General features: G+C 36.1%; 1 protein-coding gene across 1 annotated transcript; it reads left to right on the top strand.

The window, feature by feature from the left end:
* The first annotated feature begins 14,788 nt into the window (after positions 1-14,788).
* On the top strand, positions 14,789-15,556 carry FAM133A (family with sequence similarity 133 member A). Its single transcript, XM_023750442.1, has one exon. It carries the CDS (start codon positions 14,794-14,796, stop codon positions 15,520-15,522), a length of 729 nt encoding a protein of 242 aa, XP_023606210.1. The 5' UTR covers positions 14,789-14,793; the 3' UTR covers positions 15,523-15,556.
* The last annotated feature ends 6,856 nt before the right edge of the window (positions 15,557-22,412 follow it).

Raw genomic sequence — 22,412 nt, 5'->3', positions numbered from 1 at the left:
ATCCCACAGGCCAGGCTGAAGGATCCCACTGGTGCATGAATTCATGCACTGGGTCTCTAGTTTATATATAAAAAAGAAAAGAAAATCGGTTTCAGAACAATGATTCCACTGAGGGTCGGAGGAGTTTCAATACGCAATGATAAAAGAATACATTAAGTCACTAATTATAAGTAAAGTGTGAAATCAGGGAGCAATCTATAATTACTTATAATAAGTAGTTATTTCAATATAATAAATAACTATAATGGTGAGAAAGTGTTAATCATAACATTTTAAGTAGGGTTATTATTTACCTGAATGAAATAAACTTTTGTTCTGATCAGCATCTTTCTTTATTTTTTAATTTTCCAATAATTTTATTTATTTATTTATTTATTTATTTATTTATCTTAAAATATATAGTATTACAGAAATCCTCCATTTTCCCCCTCTCCCCCTCCTCACAGCCCCTACTCACCCACCCCCTATCAGGGTGGGCAAACTTTTTGACTCGAGGGCCACAATGGGTTCTTAAACTGGACCGGAGGGCTGGAACAAAAGCATGGATGGAGTGTTTGTGTGAACTAATATAAATTCAAAGTAAACATCATTACATAAAAGGGTATGGTCTTTTTTTTTTTTTTAGTTTTATTCATTTCAAATGGGCCGGATCCGGCCCGCGGGCCATAGTTTGCCCACGGCTGCCCTAGGTCTTCACCACCCTATTGCCCATATCCATAGGCTATGCATATAAGTATATTAATTTCTTTGGTTTATCTCTTCTTGTCCCCTCAACCTCACATTGAGGTATGTCAGTCTGTTCCACACCTCCCTGCTTCTGGTGTTATTTTGTTGGTCAATTCCTTTTGTTCATTAGAATCCACAATAATGAGATCATGTGATATTTGTCTTTCTCAGGTTGGCTTATTTCACAGCATAATATTTTCCAAGTCCATCCATGTTGATCAGCATCTCTTTAAATTTGGTTACTTTTTTTATTACTTTAACAAAACTTGCTGCCAACTTAATGTGAGAAGTTTAACAAATGTTTTCTGATTTTTCGTTTATCTCTGTTTCCAATGGAAGAACTTGAAAAGGAGTCTAAAAAGAAGCCACTGGGAAGGTGAGTGAAAACCAAGAGTGTGTGATTCTGGAAGTCAATTGAGGTAAGTCTTTTAAAGAGGTGGGAGTGACTCACTCTCTTAATTGATGTTAAATGATGAAACAAAGATGAATAATGCAAATTGATAACCAGATTTAGTGATGTGGAGGTCATTGGTGACCTGGACAACAAAAGTTCTCATGGAGCAGTTAAGGTGAAAGCTCCATTGATGTAGGATCAAGAGAGAATGGGAGTAGAGAGGTTGAAAACTCTGAATAAAGAGCTCTTTTCAGGAGTTTTGATTTAAAAAGGGCAATAGAGAAATGAAGCAGTAGATAATGGGTAAAATGGGATTGAGAGGTGGTTTTTGATATAAACAATAGCATGTTTATATGCTGACTTTGTTTTAGAACTTCAGTGGTGAGCTTATGAGCACAATGCACATAGATCCTTTCCTTACACAACCCTAAATATGATGGAGGGAAATGGTGCTAAACAAATGATTGCACAGATAATCAGATAATTATCATTGCAGTGACCATTAAAAGAAAATGCACAAGGTGCCTTCAGAGCATAATTGACAGACCTAACTTTCTCAAGGACATCTAGAAAGGCTTTTCTAAATAAATAATATGCAAGTTCCACTTGGAGGGTAATAGTACATGCAAAGGCCTTGGTTAGAAGGAATATGTCATGCCCAAGATACTGAAAAAAGGCCACTGCGTTTGACCTGCAGAGAGGGAGGAGGATGAGTGGGTCAGAAGGTAAAGTTAAAGAGATAAGCAGCGACCAGATTATTTAGGTCAGAGCCCCTAGAATCAGTTATTTGGTTTTTATACCAAGAGCATTAGGGACTTTATGTGATGCTCACAACAAAAGTGAACCAGCCTATACTTATTCTCTGACTGGCTTATTTCGCTTAGCATAATGCTCTCCAGGATAAGTATCACGGGATCTCACTCATTTGTGGAATATCATGAACAACATAAACTGATGAACAAAAATAGATCCAGAGACATAGAAGCATCAAACAGACTGTCAAACCTCAGAGGGAAGGCAGGGAGGTGGGTAAGAGATCAGCCAAATAACTTGTATGCATATAAGCATAACCAGTGGACACAGACAATAGGGGGGTGAAGGCCTGGGCTGGGGGGCAGAGGCTGGCTGCTAGAGATCAATGGAGGAAAAAGGGGACATATGTAATACTTTTAACAATAAAGACTTTAAAAAAATAAGTGAACCAGCAGAAATTGAAAGGTAAAAGGTGGAACAGATAGGAAGCAGGATGAAAAGGTGAATTGCATGACTACTATTTATACTGCTACACATAGGACATTAGGCCAAGTCTATTTGTAGCTTCATAATCAACTGTTTCCCAATACACTCAGTTTTTCAGTTTTCAACAATTGAGAGATATCTGTTCTCCTAATCAAATTACAAGCAGGTCCAATTTGTTAAGATTGCCAAAAACAAAGATAATATTACTCCTTATGTAATATTCTCCAATGATTCTCTCTTTCTTTCTCTTTCTTTCTTTCTCTCTCTCTCTCTCTCTCTCTCTCTCTCTCTCTCTTTCTTTCTTTCGATAATATTACTCCTTATGTAATATTCTCCAATGATTCTCTCTTTCTTTCTCTTTCTTTCTCTCTCTCTCTCTCTCTCTCTCTCTCTCTCTCTTTCTTTCTTTCTTTCTTCTTTCTCTCTCTCTCTTAAAAAGTTATATATTTTCCAACTCTTTATTAGGAATTTTTCAAGCACATAGAAAACATGAAAGACTTTTCTAGTGAACACCTATATATGCACAACCTAGAGTCAATAAATTTTATTAATTTGTTATTTTTTCTCTGTTTTGCTGCACAATTTGAAAGTTACAGATTTCATAATGCTACATATGCAAATACCTCAATATGTATCTCTTTAAAATAAAGGCATTATCTTCCATAATCTCAATATTATAACTCTTAATGTAATTAAAAATAACTCTCTGAAATCATCTAATACCCATCCATATTTGATATCCATTGATGCCCCCCCCCAGAATATTTTATAGAAAGCCTTACTTGGATTATAATTCTATTTTTAAATTATATTTTTATTGATTTCAGAGAGGAAAGAAGATGGAGAGATAGAAACATCAATGATGAGAGAGAATCATTGATTGGCTGCCTCCTGCACCCCCACCCCCCACCCCGTGGACCGAGCCAGCAACGCAGGCATGTGCCCTGCCTGGAATCAACCCATGATCTTCTGGTTCATAGATCGATGCTCAACCACTGAGCCATGCCGGATGGGCTAATTTTCATTATAAATGCAAGATTCAATGATTTACTTCAAATTTACAAAAGTTATGCAACCATCACCATAATCTAATTTTAGAACATTTCTATCTCTACAAAGGAAACCTCATATTAAACCAGGAAAACATCAAGGTTCAAACATGCCATTTAATTGTCTCTCTAAACCAGCGGTTCTCAACCTGTGGGGTGGCGACCTCTTTGGCGGTCGAACGACCCTTTCACAGGGGTCGCCTAAGACCATCCTGCATATCAGATATTTACATTACGATTCATAACAGTAGCAACATTACAGTTATGAAGTAGCAACGAAAATAATTTTATGGTTGGGTCACAACATGAGGAACTGTATTTAAAGGGCCAAAAGGTTGAGAACCACTGCCTAAACTTTTCTTCTACAACAATTTTCATTTCTCCCCATGTACTTTTAGAAAAGATCAACTTTATGTTTTATAGAATGTCCCATATTCTGGATTTAGCTACGTATTTTTTTTCATGACATCATTTAACTTGTTTCTCCAGTGCTCCCAGACCCAGTATTTTCTATTAAAGTCTTGGTGAGTTCATTCTGACATATTTGAAATAAAGCCCAAATTTGTTAATTATATCCCGCCTCTAAAATGTAAGCCTCACGAAGTTGCAGACTTTGTGTGTATTGTTTAACACTAGTGCCTGCTCAATAAATATTTGTTGAGTGAATAAGCAAGTCACCTACATTCAAATTATATATTTTATGCCATATAGATTCAATGTTAAAGATATTTTTCTTCTTTAATTGTATTATGGTCAAAATAAAGTTATGGAACCATGATATATTTTCTAATATTTATTAAGCCCATAATTCATACTGATGAAAAGCAAGTTTTATTCCATTTCAGTATGCCAAAATCATTTTAAGTGTTTTTCTAATTTTTAGGATATCAAATTTATTTCCATGATTAGGAATTTCATGATCAAACAGTTTGGAATAGATTAAGCCAAACAGATTACATTGGCTATTTATCAGAAAATGTAAGGGATTGAATAAGTAATCTGTATGCTCATATTCAGGGCTATTGAGGGATTTCAATTTAGAATTGATTTCTTCCATAGAGAAAAGCAGGTATCTAGAGTTACTGAGTTTGGAGTAACTCAAATATACAGGAATCTTCAGATTCCTGATTCAGGTAATTATATATTATTTCAGTGTCAGTCAAAGGTGAAAAAGATTCAGGGGAGTCTAAGCGAAAACAGCTGACTTCCTAATGTGGAACTTTCCTATATTCCTGAGTACTGCATGGCAACTGCTGCAGGCAACGTTATAATAAATAGGTAAAAAAATTGATATCACATGTTGTTACGTGTCAGATTAACAAATTATGTGACTCAGAATATATGCCAAAGCAGAGGATGTAGCATGGTAGTCTGGGCAATGCTAAAGTTTTTACCCTTTAGGGATCTGAAATACAGTAAGGGAAAAGGAAATTACAAATGATTATCTATGAATATAAATAACAGAAACATATACAGCCACATAAAGAAACCTAGATAGTTATAAATCTGAAATATTAAAGGAAGAAACTCTTAGTAGAGTTTATAGATTATCCAGGCTGATTTGGATAGTTTCCATTTGTTTTTTGCTGATTACAGTTAACACTGGTCCTTAAGCATCACTGCACTTGCAGGTATGAAGAGAGAAGAGAAAATATGAATCAGTGAATTTCAACAGCTCTAGTAATTAGGTTGGGTAAGGAAAGAAGTTGAACATAACTTAATTGGTGGTGTTTTGAGTTTTCTGTACATTTTTATTTTCCCAAGCTATCTTCATTATCATAAAAATGTGTTGTATTCAGCCAGAACGTAGTGCAGAGAAATACATTGACTAGTTTAAGCTAAACTCTCATCTCCACTCTCACCCCAAAAGGTACTTCATGTATCGGAACATTTTTGATTGATTAGATAAATGAATGAAACACCTGCCTCAATAGACCCAATTTATAGAAACTGACATTTTCAACCAATTTAAATTTTATTAACATAAGACTCTATTTTGCCCTTTCCAGGGAGCATTTGTCCTGTGACCTTCTGAACTTTAAGGATAGATATACATCTATCTTACTTTCATTAGACATTAGAGTCCTTAGCTACAATTTGCAGCCACTTTTCATATGACAACATTCTTTAATAATGCAGGCTTTAAAGCAGGCTCCTAGGGGTCCAGTCTTGGATATAGCATGTATTAGCTTTGAGACTTTGGACAAATCACTTAAACTTCCTCAGACTGAATTTCCTGATCTGTCAAAGGGGAAAAATAATAGTAACTACTCCATGGAGTTGGGAGAATTAAATGAGATAATTCATGTAAAACAATTGGAATGGTATCTCCAAGGTGAATACTGAATAATTATAATCATTATTACATGACTAGAGGCCTGGTGCATGAATTCATGCATGGGTGGGGCCCAGCTGGGGGGAGGGGCCATGGGCGGTTGGCAGGCCGGCCCCACCCCCTGGCCGAACTCCCAATCAAACTCCCGGTCGAGGGGACAATTTGCATATTAGCCTTTTATTATATAGGATCCCTGATGATAGTAACAAGAATATCAAGTCTTTACATTTATCAAATCTTTTACAATTTTCAAACCATGACCAAAGAATATTTCATTTGAACTTGGGAGCAGGAGAATGGATTGTAAACAGAATGATCATATATCAACTCAATTTTCAGATGTGAGATCTGAGACACAGAAAGGTTACAGAAAGAAGAGCACTTAGCAAGTAAATTGGGGAGCTGGGCCTTCAATTCTAATGGTAATGATGATTTGCTGCATTACTGAATTTTCCTAAGACACTTTATCTGCCTTATCAAACAAACTCATCGTCAGTGCTCTTCCTTCAATGAAGAACTCCCCCTTGCTCCCAGGGATAAATTCAGTCATCTCTTCCATATAGTTTTGCAAATCAGGCCAGTTACAGAACCACTAGAAGCCCAGTGCATGAAATCACATGGCCCCGCCCACCCGCATGCGCCTCGCTGTGCTCACAGCCCTGCCTACCCCCCTTGGTCTTTGGTCATTAAGGCATGAGGGCCATAGGCCTTTTATAATATAGATATTTCCCTTTGATTCCAGCATAATAATGTAATGCCAATACAAATTTTCAGTTTGTGATGCTCCTGAGAACACCTTACTATTATTTCCAATAATCAACTATAATTTAAGTATTGTATCAAATAAGTTTATGTGCTCTCATCTTTGAATTTCTAGGAACTGTGTTATATATAGTCATTTCTAATGTGAGAAAGTATATGACATGTAAATGTACCCAGCTTCAATAAAAAACTGTGATGCTTTTAGCTATTGCATAGCTGGTATATTCATATACAGCTGTCCCCAAAAATGTATACACACTGTAATAGCTGATAGCTCAATTTTGAAAAGGAAATATATTTTAATAAACATTGCCTTTATAATTATTCAAAGTGTGTGTATACATTTTTGGGACACCCTATTTATGTATATGCATTACATGTACTAAGTGTACCTGTTAATGCAGATTTTGTAATCAAAGAAAACATGATGATTTCAAGAGAAACATCAAAAGTGCTTTATTCAAAGTAATGTCCATCACTAGCTACACATTTTCCCCATCTTTCAGGTAATTTGTGGATACCATCCCCATAGAACTTTTCTTGTTTTGAGGCAAACCATTCACAGACCCAATTTTCCACTTCTTCGTATGTTTTGAAGTGCTTCTCAGAAAGTGGGTGTGCCATCAATTGGAACAAGTGGGAATCTGAAGGAGCAAGGTCTGGTGAATACAGCGAGTGGGTTAATACTTCTCAGGTCTGATCTTTTAACGTGTCTTTAACTGGTTTTGAAGTGTGTGATGGTGTATCATCATGAAGCAAAATTACTTTGCCATGTCTTCTGTAGCGTTCTGGTCATTTCACAATCAAAGCATGGTTCAAATTGATTATTTGTTCTCAGTAGTGATCAGTATTAAGGGTTTCACCTGGTTTTAGAAGCTCATAATGCACCACACCTTCCTGATCCCACCAAATGCAGAGCATTGTCTTCTTTTCAAAGCAATTTGGCCTTGCAGTCCATGTTGATGGTTGACCTGGATCAACCTATGATTTTGTGCATTTGGGATTCTCAAAATAAATCCACTTTTCATCACCAGTCACAACTCAATGCAAAAAAAGACTTTCTTTAATGCTGTTGAAGCAACATTTCACTGATGAATTTTCAGTTTTCCATTTGTCTTTCATTCAGTTGATATGGCACCCATTTTTCTTCCTTTAAAATCTTTCCCGTTGCTTGTAAACGATCAGAATTGTTTGCTGAGCAACGTTTAATCTTTCTGCAAGTTGTTTTTGAGTTTGACATGCATCTTCATCCAATAATGCTTGTAATTGTTGGTCTTCAAACTTTTTCAGTTGACCTGGACGTTCTTTGTCTTTCACATCAAAATCATCACTTTTAAAGCATTTAAACCAGTGTTCACAAGTATCTTGAGATGGGGCATGTTCACCATAAGCTTCCCAAGGTATATGATAACTTTCAGCAGCACTATTCTTCAAAATAAAGTAATGAATTATAACTTCCCGCAAATGCTCTTTTTTTTGGCACAAAATTTGACATTTTTAAGCGTAAAAATATCTATGATGTTAACACCTTCAGCAGTTAGGGGCAAGATCAGGCCAGCAGGGGAGGGTCATTGGGGGTGATATCAGGCCGGCAGGGGAGGACAGTTGGGGGCAACCAGGCTGGCAGGGGAAGGCAGTTATGGGTGATCAGGCAGGCAGAGGCAGTTAGGGGCGATCAGGCAGGCAGGCAGAGAGGTTAGGGGCAATCAGGCAGTCAGGCAGGTGAGTGGTTAGGAGCCAGCAGTCCCAAATTGTGAGAGGGGTGTCTGACCTCCAGTTTAGGCCCAATTCCACAGGAATCGGGCCATGGAATCGGGCCTAAACTGGCAGTCAGACATCCCCCGAGGGGTCCCCGATTGGAGTGGGTGCAGGCTGGGCTGAGGGAACCCCCCCCCTCCGTGCACTAATTTCGTGCACCAGGCCTTCAGTAATTGATAAATAACAACATAAGAATAAACTGTTTCACATACTCACAATTATAAACCTACTTTTGCCAAACCCTGTATATGATAATGAAAAGGAGTTTTTGCAAGAATGAATGAGCAAATAACTATTATAAGACCCAGATTACCAACAGGGCTGTTACAATTTATATCTTATCTTTACACAAAATTAGCATAGTGAAAAGAAATAGAAATGCAGTGAATCAAGTTTTTCTTCTAGCATAGAAACAGAAGGTAAGCCAGAATACTTTTAAACAGAGTATTTGAGCAAGAGTCTTCATTGGTGTCACTTTTTCTCTTCTCTCGGTGTGCTTTATCTTATGAGAAAAGAACACAGATTCTGCAGTTCTGAAGGCCTCCCACATCATTGGTTTTGTGTCAGCATTCTCTCCTCTTCTTAAGTTATTCCAAATATTATGGTTTTTACTTTAAATTTTTAACATTTTCTTATCTAATTATGTAACCATTATCATAATAACTTATTTTAATAGTAATTTTTAAGTTCTCATCTCCCACCCATTCCTTTTGGCAGCTATCAGCTTGATCTCTATACATATGGATATTTTTCTTTTATTTTGTTTATTCATTTTAAAGGTTCCACATATAAGTGTGATCATATGGTATTTATCTTTCTCTAATTTATTTCACTTAGTGTAATACCCTCTAGGTCCATCCATGTTGTCACAAATGGCAAGATTTCATTCTTTTTATTGCTGAATAATAATAGTAATGTGTGTGCAGTTGTGTGCATGTTCATCTGTGTATGTGTAAATACATACTACATCTTTATTCATTCATCTTTTCATGGGTATCTTGATTGCTTCCATATCTTGGCTATTACTAGTAATGCTGCAATGAGCATAGAAGTGCTTAATCTTTTTAAATAAGTGCTTTTGTTTTTTCAGATAAATACTCAGAAGTGGAAATGCTGGACCTTATGGCCGCTCTGTCTTTAATTTTTTGAGGAGTCTCCATACTGTTTTCCATAGTGGCTGCACCTATTTACAGTCCCAAGAGTGTATGAGGGTTGTCTTCTTCCCACGTCCTCGCCAGCACTTGTTATTTGTGGATTTATTGATGAAAGCCATTCTGACAGTTGAGGGGATATCTCGCTGTGGTTTTCTTTTCTTTCTTTTTTTGTAATTTTCATTTGCATTTCTCTGATGATTAGTGATGTTGTCCATCTGTATGTCCTCTTAGGAGAAATGTGTATTCAGATCCTTGTCCCATTTTTAAAAAAATTGTTTCTGTTTGTTTGTTTTGTGTGTGTTATGTTGTATGAGTTCTTTATATATTTTGGATATGCAGATGCATCACATGCAAATATCTTCTCCCATTCACTAGTAGTAGGTTGTCTTTTTGTTTTGTTGATGATTTTCTTTGTTGTGTAAAACTTTTTAGTTTGATATAATCCCATTTGTTTCTTTTTTTCCCCTTTTGTATCAATGGCTTGAGGACAAATATCCAAAAAGATATTCCTAAGATATCAGAGTTTACTTCGTATGTTTTTTTTTCTAGAAGTTTTTGGTTTTTTGTTTAAAGTTTACCATTTAATTCTTTAATGAAAGAATTAATGAGTTTATTTTTGTATGGTATAAGAAAGTGGTTCAATTTCATTTTTTACATCCATCTGTAACTTTAATTATTGGTCTCAAAACTCCTATGCTACCTCAGCCTGCCTTAATCATAGAAGACAACCTTGACACATAACTTTGAGTAAAATTAAGGGTATAGTGTAAAAATACTTCAACTTTCTTCCTTTTATCTTTCTCTCCATTCTGCCCCCAAGAAAAACCTCTTAACCTGTACCCTTTATTTATTTATTTTTGCCTCTGCTCTTGCAAGAATATGCATCTTCTCTGTTTCCTCTATGGTCTTGCAATATCCATTATTTCCTCTCTTTCTTATCTTCTTAAAACTTTTTCTTTATAACCTATCTTCCTTGTCACCCTGTGAATATGTTTGATTATTCTATGATAGAACCAACTACAAAAAAACACATAATTTCTTTAATTCTGCATCCATTAGTATAATTACCTTCTTATCTCTTTACTTTCCACCTGAAATTATAATTGATGGGAAAAAACTGAAAACTTTTCCCTTAATATCAGAAACAAGACAGGGATGTCCCCTTTCACCACTCATATTCAACATAGTGCTTGAAGTCCTAGCCACAGCAATCAGACAAGTAGAAGAAATAAAAGGCATTCAAATTGGAAAGGAGAGTATAAAACTGACATTATTTTCAGATGACATTATATTGTACATAGAAATCTCTAAAAACTCCACCAAAAAAATACTAGATTTAATAAATGAATTCAGAAAAGTAGCAGGATACAAAATTAACACCCAGGAATCAATGGCATGTCTATGCACCAATAATGAACTCTCAGAAAAAGAAACTAAGAAAACAATCCCTTTTACCACTGCAACAAAAAATAAGATACTTAGGAATAAATTTAATCAAGAAGGTAAAAGACCTGTACTTAGAAACTATAGGACATTGAAAAAAGAAATAGAGGAAATACAAACAAGTGGAAGCATATACTATGTTTATGTTTTGTAAGAATTAACATCATTAAAATGTCCATACAACCCAATGCAATCTATAGATTCAACACAATTCCTATTGAAATACCAATGGCATATTTCACAGATCTAGAACAAATATTCCAAAAAATTATATGGAACCAAAAAAGACTATGAATAGCCTTAGTAATCTTGAGAAAGAAAAATAAAGTTGGAGGGATCACAACACTAGATATCAAACTATACTATAAAGCCACTGTTATCAAAACAGCTTGGTAATGGCACAACAACAGGCATATAGATCAATGGAACAGAACGAAGAGCCAAGAAATGAATGCACACCTTTATGGTCAATTAATATTTGACAAAGGAGGCAAGAGTATACAATGGAGTTAAAACAGACTCTTCAATAAATAATATTGGGAAAATTGGGCGGTAAATGCAATAAAATAAACCTAGGCCACCAAGTTACACCATACATAAGAATAAGCTCAAAATGGATAAAAGACTTAAATGTAAATCATGAAAACATAAAAATCCACAAAGCATAGGCAGTAAAATATCAGACATAGCTCAGAGCAATATTTTTGCTGATATGTCTCCAAGGGCAAAGGAAACACAGGAAAAAATAAACAAATAGAGCGACATCAAACCAAAAAGCTTCTGCACGGCAAAAGAAACCATTGACAAAACAAAAAGGGAACCCATTGTATGGACAAAGATATTCGCCAATGATTCATCTAATAAGTGGTTAATCTCCAAAATATATAAAGAAAATATACAACTCAACACCAGGAAGACAATCTAACTAAAAATGGGCAAAGAATCTGAATAGACATTTCTCCAAAGAGGACATAGAGATGGCCATTAGACATGAAAAAATGCTCAAGGTCTCTAATCATCAGTGAGATGCAAATTAACATTACAATGACATATCACTTCACACCTTTCATAGTGGCTACTATCAATAAATCAACAAACAACAAATGCTGAAGAGGGTGTGGAAAAAAAGAGCTCTTTGCCCACTCAGTGGAAAAAGTATAGGGTTTCCTCAAAAAATTAAAAATAGAACTGCCTTTTGACCCAGTGATCCCACTTCTGGGTTTATATATTCTAAAAATCCAAAAACACCAAGCAGAAAGAATGTATGCATCCCTATATTCATAGCAGCTTTATTTACAATAGCCAAGACCTAGAAACAGCTCAAATGCCCATCAGTAGATGAGTGGATAAAAAAGTTGAGGTATGCTTCCATAATGGAATGCTATGCTGCTGCAAAAAAGGAATTCTTATCCTTTTGACAGCATGGATGGATCTGGAAATTATTATGCTAAATGAAATAAACCAGTCAGAGAAAGACAAATTCCTTATGATCTTCATAATATGTGGAATCTAATGAACAAAGTAAATTGATGAACAAAATAGAACCAGAGGTATGGATACATGGAATAGACTGACAAATATCAGAGGGAAGGGTGGCGGGGGGACGATAAAGGAAGTTTAAGGGAATAGCTAAAGAACATATATGCATCATAGCCTATGGATGCACAGACAATAGTGTGGTGAGGGTCAAGGTGGGGGTGGTGGGCAAATGGGGTGGGGTGAATGGGGGCATTTGCAATACTGTCAACATTAAAAATGTAAGTAAAAGTAAATAATAAATCAATTTTACAAAGACAGAAAAACCTAAGAAGAGATAGATAAAACTGGAGTGGAGGAAGAATAAGAGAAAGCATAGCAATGAAATGTAGGAAACTATCACCAAGAGCCACTCTAACGTCTGAAGCATTGAGTTTATGATAGGTGGGTATGTTTGATTGACTTAAAGGGTCAGAGTCAAGATCAACACTGACAGAAAAATCTATGATATGGCTGAACATCTTTCCCCTCTATTTAAAAGACTTTATTGGCTTCCTGACAACTACAGGACAAAATCTAAGATTTCAAAATGACCTAAATGGGCCTCCATGATCAGGCTATTTCCTGTCTATGCAACCTCACCTTCTACCACTGCCAGATTGACCTCCAGGCTTCATCAACATTAAATACATGGTGTTTTTTTTGATTCCCTGTAATTTTTCACATATTGTTTTCTCTGCCTGGAATGTCTGCCATTTCTCATTTCTTGGGTAAGCTATTTATCCTTCAATTCCTATACAGACATCAGCAACTCCAGTAGGCTTTTATGAATGCCCCTACCCCCAGAGTTATCCATCCATCTATCCATTTATTTTTTTAATTATTGAGCAAATATTTATTGAGTAGTTAGTAGAGTCCAGATACTGGGAATACCCTGGTGAATAAAACAGATCAAACATAGTCTTTATTCTTCTTGGATTTATATTTAGTGGTGGGTACACAAACACAACACACATGCAAATAATCAGACAAATAAAATAATCACCATTTTACCAAGTGCTATGAATAAAATAAACAAGTAACTGGGATACAGAATAATGAGGATAAGTGGTAAATACAGAGGCAACCTATTTTAGTATAAGATTGAGCCATATGAAAGTGCTGGTATTCAACTGTTTTTGTTTTGTATAATTGGCAATGTATGTAGTTCAACTTAACAGCTGCCTTTCTGATGAATTGACATTCACACTGAGACAGGAAGAATGATGTGGAACTAGCTATGGTGGCTAAGCTAGCATATTTCAGAAAGCAAGAGAAGACTAGAGAAGATAGAATTGAGAAAAGTGGTGAGTGACCCTAGGTGAAAGTAAGAGAAATAAGCAGGACAGATCATATAGGAATATGGATTTGATTATTATTAAAATGTAAAGCCACTGTGGTATTTTAAGATCCTTCTGATTGTGGTGTGGGACTGGAACGGAAAGGAGTAAAGGCAGAGATTTATATAAAGAGGCAATATAGCGTTGTGTTGGGTGTGAAGGATTTGCGGTCTGGCTACTTTGGTTTAAATTCTGGTTCTTCCATTTATTAGCTGTTACGTTATGTAAGTAAATAAAATCCTCTAGTTGTTAAGTTACTAAAATTCTCTAAGCCTGAATTTCTCCATCTGTGAATTAGGGACAATAATAGAATCAACCTCATAGAGATTGAATGAGATAATCCATTGCAAACCACTAACCAGTCTCTGGCAGAAAATAAACACTCAGTAGATACTAGATAGTAATAGTCCAAATGAGAGATGGTAGTGCCTGGATTAACTGGATGACAATATCTTTGGAGAGAAGTGAATGGATATGAGACCTTTTGTGGAAGTTTACACAACAGGATTTAGTAATGGATTGGATGTGAAAGTTGAGGGAGAAAGATTTTGTTCAGGTGTATCTGAATTTCTAGAGTGCTGTCAAAGAATTGAGTAGATTGTGCTGCACTTTCACAAGTTGGAAAGGTCTGCCTGGTACAGGATTTTGCAATAAAAATTTGTCTCGTTCCTCATACCATATGAGGCAGAATCAACGAAGGGGAAAAAGGTATGTATTATACACTATAAAAGGAAATACTTATTAAACATTTTAGATAGCAGAACCTTACATGAGTCATATAAAACACTTTATGTTTATTTGTACCACAATGTCTAAAATATGCAAAAATCTTAAATATGTCTATTTGTTGTTTCTAAGGTCTAAGTTTTGAAAATTTCTACTGTATGATGTGATAGCAGTGGACAGTTAAGCTTATGTATTTATTTTGTCTTATATTCAAGCTGCTTTATAATCATTCCATCTGCTTCTCTCACAGAATAGAGCCCACTTGGTATACCAGCAGATGAAGAACTTAAGGAGTGTGTCTAACCTTATTCGCCTTAGCAACTGAGAGTCTGCTCTGTGACCATTAGGCACCATGGGAAAGAGAGATAACCGGGTAGCCTATATGAATCCTATAGCAATGGCCAGATGGAGGGGCCCATCTCAACCTGTAGGCCCAACAATACAAGATTATCTGAATCGACCAAGACCCACCTGGGAAGAAGTGAAGAAAAAAATAGAAAGTAAAAAGAAAGGCTCCAAAGCATTGGCAGAATTTGAAGAAAAAATGAATGAGAATTGGAAGAAAGAACTAGAGCAAAGCAGGGAGAAAGCATTAAGTGGAAATGAGGGTCCGTCCAGAAAAAGAGAACGAAAGAAAAAGAAAAAGAAGAAATCTTGTCAGTCTTCATCTTCTTCATCAAGTTCTGATTCTTCGAGCAGTTCTTCAGATTATGAGGTTGAGAAAAAGAAACGAGGAAAAAAGAGAAAGAAAAAGAAGAAGCATTCACACAAATCATCAGAAAGCTCTACATATGAATCTGAATCAGAAAGCAAGGAGTATAGAAAAAAGAAAAAGAAGTCAAAGGATGAAACAGAGAAAGAAAAGTATATTAGAAGTGTCAGCAAAAAAAGAAAGAAGACTCACCCTGAGGATAAACCTCTATCATCAGAGTCCTCATCAGAATCAGATTATGAAGAGGAGGTTCAAGCAAAGAAGAAGAGAAGACATGAAGAGCAAGAACAAACAATGGAAAAAGCAAAGAAGAAGAAAAAGAAACATCACAAGAAACATAGTAAGAAGAAGAAAAAGAAGTCGAGTTAAGTCACAAGTCAGGATAACATCAAGATGAAATAAAGCAAGATTTCTCTATTTAAAAAGCAAGGCCTAAAAGAAAATCCAACTGTGAATGTTTGGGCCCATTTACCAAAATGCATGAGTTTCCCTGTGTTAATAGAATTATTCCTGGACTTTGAATTTCCAGTCAAATGCCACTGTGTCAGAAAGGGCCATAATTGTTGCCTGTGACTTATAGATAGGATTTTGTTTGTGTGTTTTTCCTTCCAGTGTTTACTCTGACACCTGAAATGCTGTTGTCATACTAGTGGTTAAAATGGTTGGAATTAAAGTAAAATGTTTTAGATAATATTTATGACAGAAATATATCTAATTTTAAAGTTATCTAATTTGGGTATATGTTATCTGAAAGATCCAGACAAACATAATTGACATTTTTGAAGCATGGACTAAACATTGATGTCTCAAAATCCTTATTTTTGAAGATAAGTTTAATTTATTTCATTTTTCTCCTTAAAAAACTTTTGTTTACATGGGGAAAGGGCTTGTGTGTCGGGGGGAGAGTTTGTTATCACTTTGGCTAGCTGAATAGTGTGCCTTTGATCCTTACACATTCTATTTTTGCCAGTGCAGCAGCCATTTTTTTCTTACTGAAATTCTGGTATGTTGTTGTATGCTGCTTCAAGTGAACAAGAAAGACAACAACTTAACAGTATAAGTAAGCCCCCAATTCTATGAAATTTACCTCTAATTCAACAGTACTGAATAGAATTTAGCATTAGAATGTTACATGATTTGCATTATCTTTGATACCCATTGGAGGGGAATAATTTTAAATAGACCCTGGTATTTTTTGATTAATAAAGATTCTGAAATATTTTGCATGTTTTATACTATTAATTTTTGATTATCCACAGATATTCTATATAACCGGTACTCCTTTTTATATGATTTATGCTTAAAATACAAGTTTCAAGTTTGTAATTTCTTACTCTTACTATATTAATTTCATTACTGTGTTTAATTTCACACTTGCCAAAATATTTAGCATGTAAAAAAGAAGGTTTTTAAAAAATATTTAATGCCTTCATATTGAAGCTGGTTTACTGTAAGCAAGTTGAGTGCCAGACCTCTAGTATATTGTGTGTCTTGTTATACAAAACTACTGCCACAATTTTAGTAAATATGCTGTTTTTAAAGTTTGTTGTCTTAAGCATTACTAGTGAATTAATATAAGAGTTGAATTTGGGAGATAATGATATCATTTATCTTCCTATGTCATATTTTACTAAGAACCCGTGCCTCATTTCTGTTGCTGATTCATGTTAACCACTAATGCTGAAATGAGTTGAAAATTATTTTTACTTTACATTTTTATATATCAGAATAATATGATTTATAAATTGGTGTTTCAAAAAATACCTATTACAGGAGATGGGCCAATTGTAATGTCATATGTACAAAATATTTTGGCATGATGAGAGTCAATAGCTATTTTTTTTAATTGCCCATTTCGCGTCTGGTCCCTTGAATCGCAAGCAAAACTATTATAAAAATAGAAAACATCTAGTAGGTAAATAACATATTGGCTCCTTACATTTTTGGAGTGGAAATAACAAAACCTCTCAGTGAGGTTCTTGAAAAGTTATAAATGTAATAACATGTTAAATAACATTAAAGCTTCATAACATGTGTTTCCTAATATATATATAATCTATATATCTATAAGCTGATAAATTTATTATATTTAAGGGATATTTTGTATCCATATAAAGTTTTTCAAAAATTGTTGTTCATTAAAATATGAAAAAGCTTATATCATTTGTGGAAAGTGGCAAAGACAATGACAACTTATCAGATGTGCTCTTATCACTACCCAGCCCATTGTAGTTAGGCAATGCCATTTGACTACTTCTAGCAGAGGTTTTGCAGAGAGATTGTAAACAGAAGCGATGTGTCCTTTCCATAGTGGAGCTGTAAAAAGTCCTGCCTGGATCCTCCGGCTCTCTCTTTACTCTCCATGATGATCTGAAACCAATGTGCTCCTAATGGCATACCTATAAGATGGATGCAATCTGGGTCTCTAAGTCATTGTTTGTAAGGTACCTGTCCTGAAGAGCTGATGGACTTGCAGTGAATGTTTTTAGAGTGAGAAATAAATTGCTATGTGTTAAGCCACTGAGATTTTGGGTATTTTTTGATACAACAGCATTCATCACCTAACCTAATCTAATAACATAGAGCTCTAGAATGTTTATTTCATTATTTACATAAAATAACTCATATCTTCTATCACATCTCCCCGTGGTCTGCAGTTGTTCAGAGGTGACCATTTATGCATAGTAGAAGGAAATGCTATTTCATTTGCATTGTTATTTTATTTAATGACTGAAGAAGAGAATAGTCTAGCACAGTGGTCGGCAAACTCATTAGTCAACAGAGCCAAATATCAACAGTACAACTGTTGAAATTTCTTTTGAGAGCCAAACTTTTTAAACTTAAACTATATAGGTAGGTACATTGTTATTAACTTAATTAGGGTACTCCTAAGCGCCTTTGCTAAAAATGTCCTCAATCTGATTGAGGTACGTTCGCTGAGGTCGACCCCTTCCAACTCTCCCATCCACACTCCTCTATCTGAAACAAGTATACAAGAAGAGTGTGGATGGGAGAGTTGGAAGGGGTCGACCTCAGCGAACATACCTCAAAACAATGTACCTCCCCTGAGTTGCGTATCCCACGCCCCACCTGCACCCGCGTCTCCCTTCACCCAACCTACCAACACCCCCCACTTCTTCTTTATTTTATTTTATTTTTATTTTTTTATTTTTTTTATTGCTAAAAGTATTACAAAGGGTATTACATATGTGTCCTCCCCCCCGCCGCCCTTGACAATCCCCTGGCCTCCCTTACCCCCCAGTGTCTTATGTCCATTGGTTATGCTTATATGCATGCATACAAGTCCTTCGGTTGATCTCTTACCCCCCTCCCTCCTGCCCCCCAACCCTCCCTGGCCTTCCCGCTGCAGTTTGACAATCAGTTTGAGGCAGCTCTGTCTCCCACTTCTTCAAAATAGACTCGCCCAGGCCGAAAGCTGACTTCTGCGCATGGGCCACGAAGTTTCAATCGCACTGTATGTGCGCGCCCACACGTGGTATTTTGTGGAAGAGCCACACTCAAGGGGCCAAAGAGCCGCATGTGGCTCACGAGCCACCTTTTGCCAACCACTGGTCTAGCATAATATTTCATGCTTATCAGCAATGCTGACAGACTAGGACAGTGATGGCAAACCTTTTGAAAAACCCTAACTTAACTCTGGTGCCGTGTCACATATAGAAATTTTTTGATATTTGCAACCATAGTGAAACAAAGATTTATATTTTTGATATTTATTTTATATATTTAAATGCCATTTAACAAAGGAAAATCAACCAAAAAAATGAGTTCGCGTGTCACCTCTGTAGGTTCGCCATCACTGGACTAGGAAGTAAAGCTTCATTATTCCTCTGATTATAGCCAAAACAATCTTCCAGGAAAGGTTTTGGAAAGGTTTTGGGAAGGACATTTAAAAAAGGTCTCATGATGACTTTATGAAGAAGAGGAATGCTGTGTTTTAGATGTAAGTCATTGGTATATGGTACAGAAAAGTGATATGGACATATGTAGAGAGCAATAGGCTAAATGGATTCAGGTGATCATTTAATATGTAACCTCTATATTGAAATTTTTCCCTTACATGAAAAACACTAAAATTGCTTTATGTGACTCATAAGAATAATACCTTTAGCTATAACATTCAACTAACTTTGTGGAAAGGGAAGCAGTGAGAAAGTCAATAAGAAAGTAGATGGGAGAGGACAACAATCAATATAATCTATATTAAGAATGTAATTGCAAGCACAAAAAGAAGAATTTGAAACATCTCAGGCTGTAAAAGGATTAGCTTGGACATAAGAAGAATGAATAAAATTTGAGGTTCTGGTTTTATATCTTGTAATATGATAGCTCCTTTGTTTATTATAAATTTATCTTGAGAAAGTTGTACCTTTGGCATTGTAACTGTAGTTATTTCCTGTTTAGTTATATTTATTTTACAAAGCAATATTTAATCTGATGTAGGTTTATAGCTACTTCTTGACTCATGAAAACTGTAGTCAAACATTCAAACATACCTATGCACTTTAGCGCTGAACTGATTTTTCTAATCATTTCTGACATGAAAACAAGATGTGTTCTTTTTTTAAAAAAAATAGCTCTATCACTTTTTCTTGACTCTTTCATGATACTTACCTTAGTCTACTTAGTATTGTGTGTTTTGTTATAATTGTTATGAGCATTGGCTCTTGGCTAAGCACCAGGTTGAAATTCTTGGTGTGCCATTTCTTGATGTGTGAGCCTAATTAAGTTAGTTGTTTTTTTGTTTTTGTTTTGTTTTGTTTTTTTTTTTACCTTGGTGTGCCTCAATTTTCTCAGATACAAAGTCAGAAGAAATAATAGTGTCTATCTCCAGGATTATTATGAGAATAAGACAGAATAACATTGAAAGCATTAACACAGTTCTCGGTACATAGTAAATGCTCAATAAATGTTATTTCCTCTTTTTGCTGCTATCATCATCATCATCATCATCATCATTATCATCACCATTATAATCATCATCAATATTATATCATTATCCCATCCCCACTACTGTATTTTAACCTCCTTAAAGGTAAGTGGCTGTTTTATCTTTTATCTCTTGCAGTGATGGTATACAGTGTTTTGCATATGATAAGTGCCTCATGATTTTCACCAAACTGAATTAGTTGGTCAGGCCCTGGAAGAAAGGAGAATCTAAATGAATGCAATGTATCAGATGCTAGTATAAGCCCCTTACCTCACATTTTACGCAGCTTACTGAAATATAATTAATATACCATCTGATTCACCTTTTAAAACTATACAGTGGTTTATAGTATATTTATGGATACATGTGAGCAAAACCACAATCAATGTTAGTACATTGTGATCACCTCAAAAAGAAACTCCATATTCTCTTTTTCCTATCACCACCAGTTTCCACATTCCTAAACCACTATTGACATACTTTCTGTCTCTATAGATTTCCCTGTTTTGAACATTTCATATAAATTGAATTATAAAATATGTGGTCTTCTGTGGTTGGCTTTTTCCACTTAGGATAATATTTTCAAGGTTCATCCATTTTGTTGCACATATCAATAACTATAACAAGATGGTATGAAAGAAAATCTAGTTCATCCTACAAAATTTCTGTTAGAACCTGAAGCAATACCACCTCCATATTAGATGTGTTGGGCATCATTAGCCTGACTTAAATTGCTTTAAATATTGCAAGCTATTGAGGCATTATATTTTCTGGACATAGAAATGTTCAAATAAGGATTTGTGAGAGATAATTGAACCAAAATTTATAATGGAGGCTGATAACATCAACACAAGATGAGTAATAATGGATATGCTAATATTCACTCCAATGAGCTACTACATTGAATGGTATAATCAAGAACTCTATCTGGAGTTCTCAGATATCTTTTCCCAGAAACTGTTTACTAAAGCCAAATGATGATTATTATTAACTAGAGGCCCGGTGAATGGATTCGTGCAACAGTGGAGTCCCTTGGCCCGGCCTGCACCCTCTCGCAATCTGGGACCCCTCGGGAGATGTCAGAGAGCTGGTTTTGGCCTGATCCGCACAGAGTATGCATATAAGATCTTTGGTTAATCTCTTCCCACCCACAGCCCTCCCCCGCTTCCCTCTGAGATTCATCAGTCTGTTCCATGTTTCTATGCCTGTGGTTTCCGCTCCTGCGTTGAACATCTGCTCCCAGGTGGTCAGTGTGCATAATAGCTACTGGCCAGTCAGCAGGTCAGCTGGTCACTTAGGAATATATATATTATAAATGACCTTATTGCTAGCTATTTGCCCATTTTTGCCCATTTAGAGAAATATATTTCTTATTTTTTCCTTTAATTTGAGCTGAAATAAAGTTTAAAGTTTATAGAATTATTTTATATACTGTAAAATGATCGCCTATTCTGCTATCTTACTAAGAACTCAAAATGCCATAGCTCCATAGAAACGTATCTTACCTAATAATAGACAAACATGTAAATTGACCATCCCTCCACTACACTCACCAGCCAATCAGGAGAGTATGCAAATTAACCCAACAAAGATGGCGGTTAATTTGCATATGTAGGCAGGAAGCGGCAGAGCAAAGACTGAAGGCTCTGGCTGGAGCAAAGGACTGGGTCCCGGGTGCCAGAGGAAAACTGGTGCTGACAGCCAGCGGAAGGGAAGGCCTATTGCACGAATCTCTTCGTGCAATGGGCCTCTAGTGAAATATAAATAGAAACCAATTTATAACTATTTTATAAGTTAAAATGGTTATATTAAGTCCTCAAATATTTGCATGGACTTTATTTTTCAAAACACATCTTGATGACCAGAAGAGAAAAATGGTGGCTGAATAGGCAGTAGTGTTGTGCACCTCTGCCTAGGGCTAGGCCAGAAAATCAACTAAATCGGAGAGCATCCACTGTGAATTAACAAATAAGTCACAGATGAGGAGGCAATTTTCAATAAGGAAGGGGAAAGTACACCTAGAGAACACCCCTTGCCAGCCATGACCCATGTGGAATCATCACCGTGGCCCAGCAGTGAGTAGTGCAGTACCTCCTAGCAGGCTCCCAGAAGTCTGTAGGGAGCATGCACCACCAGAGTGAGCTCCTGCATCAGGCCTCCTCACCAGCTTGCTGGGACCCAGCATCTAGGATATGGCTCCAGGACCCCACAACAAGTGCAAGCAAGGGGGAACCCTTTGTCCCAACCCCTCCCCAGACCCAGGAACCATGCTTCTAGCCTGACTCAGAGCACCTGGCACCTGCTCCACCCC

This window comes from Myotis lucifugus, unplaced genomic scaffold (genome assembly GCF_000147115.1).
Source record: "Myotis lucifugus unplaced genomic scaffold, Myoluc2.0 scaffold_13, whole genome shotgun sequence".
Classification (NCBI taxonomy): Eukaryota; Metazoa; Chordata; class Mammalia; order Chiroptera; family Vespertilionidae; genus Myotis; species Myotis lucifugus.
Note: the sequence above shows the minus strand (reverse complement) of the source record. Positions and strands in the feature narration are given on the sequence as shown.

Coding starts and splice junctions, on each gene's coding strand:
- FAM133A (XM_023750442.1), top strand. CDS start 14,794: ATGGGAAAGAGAGATAACCGGGTAGCCTATATGAATCCTATAGCAATG.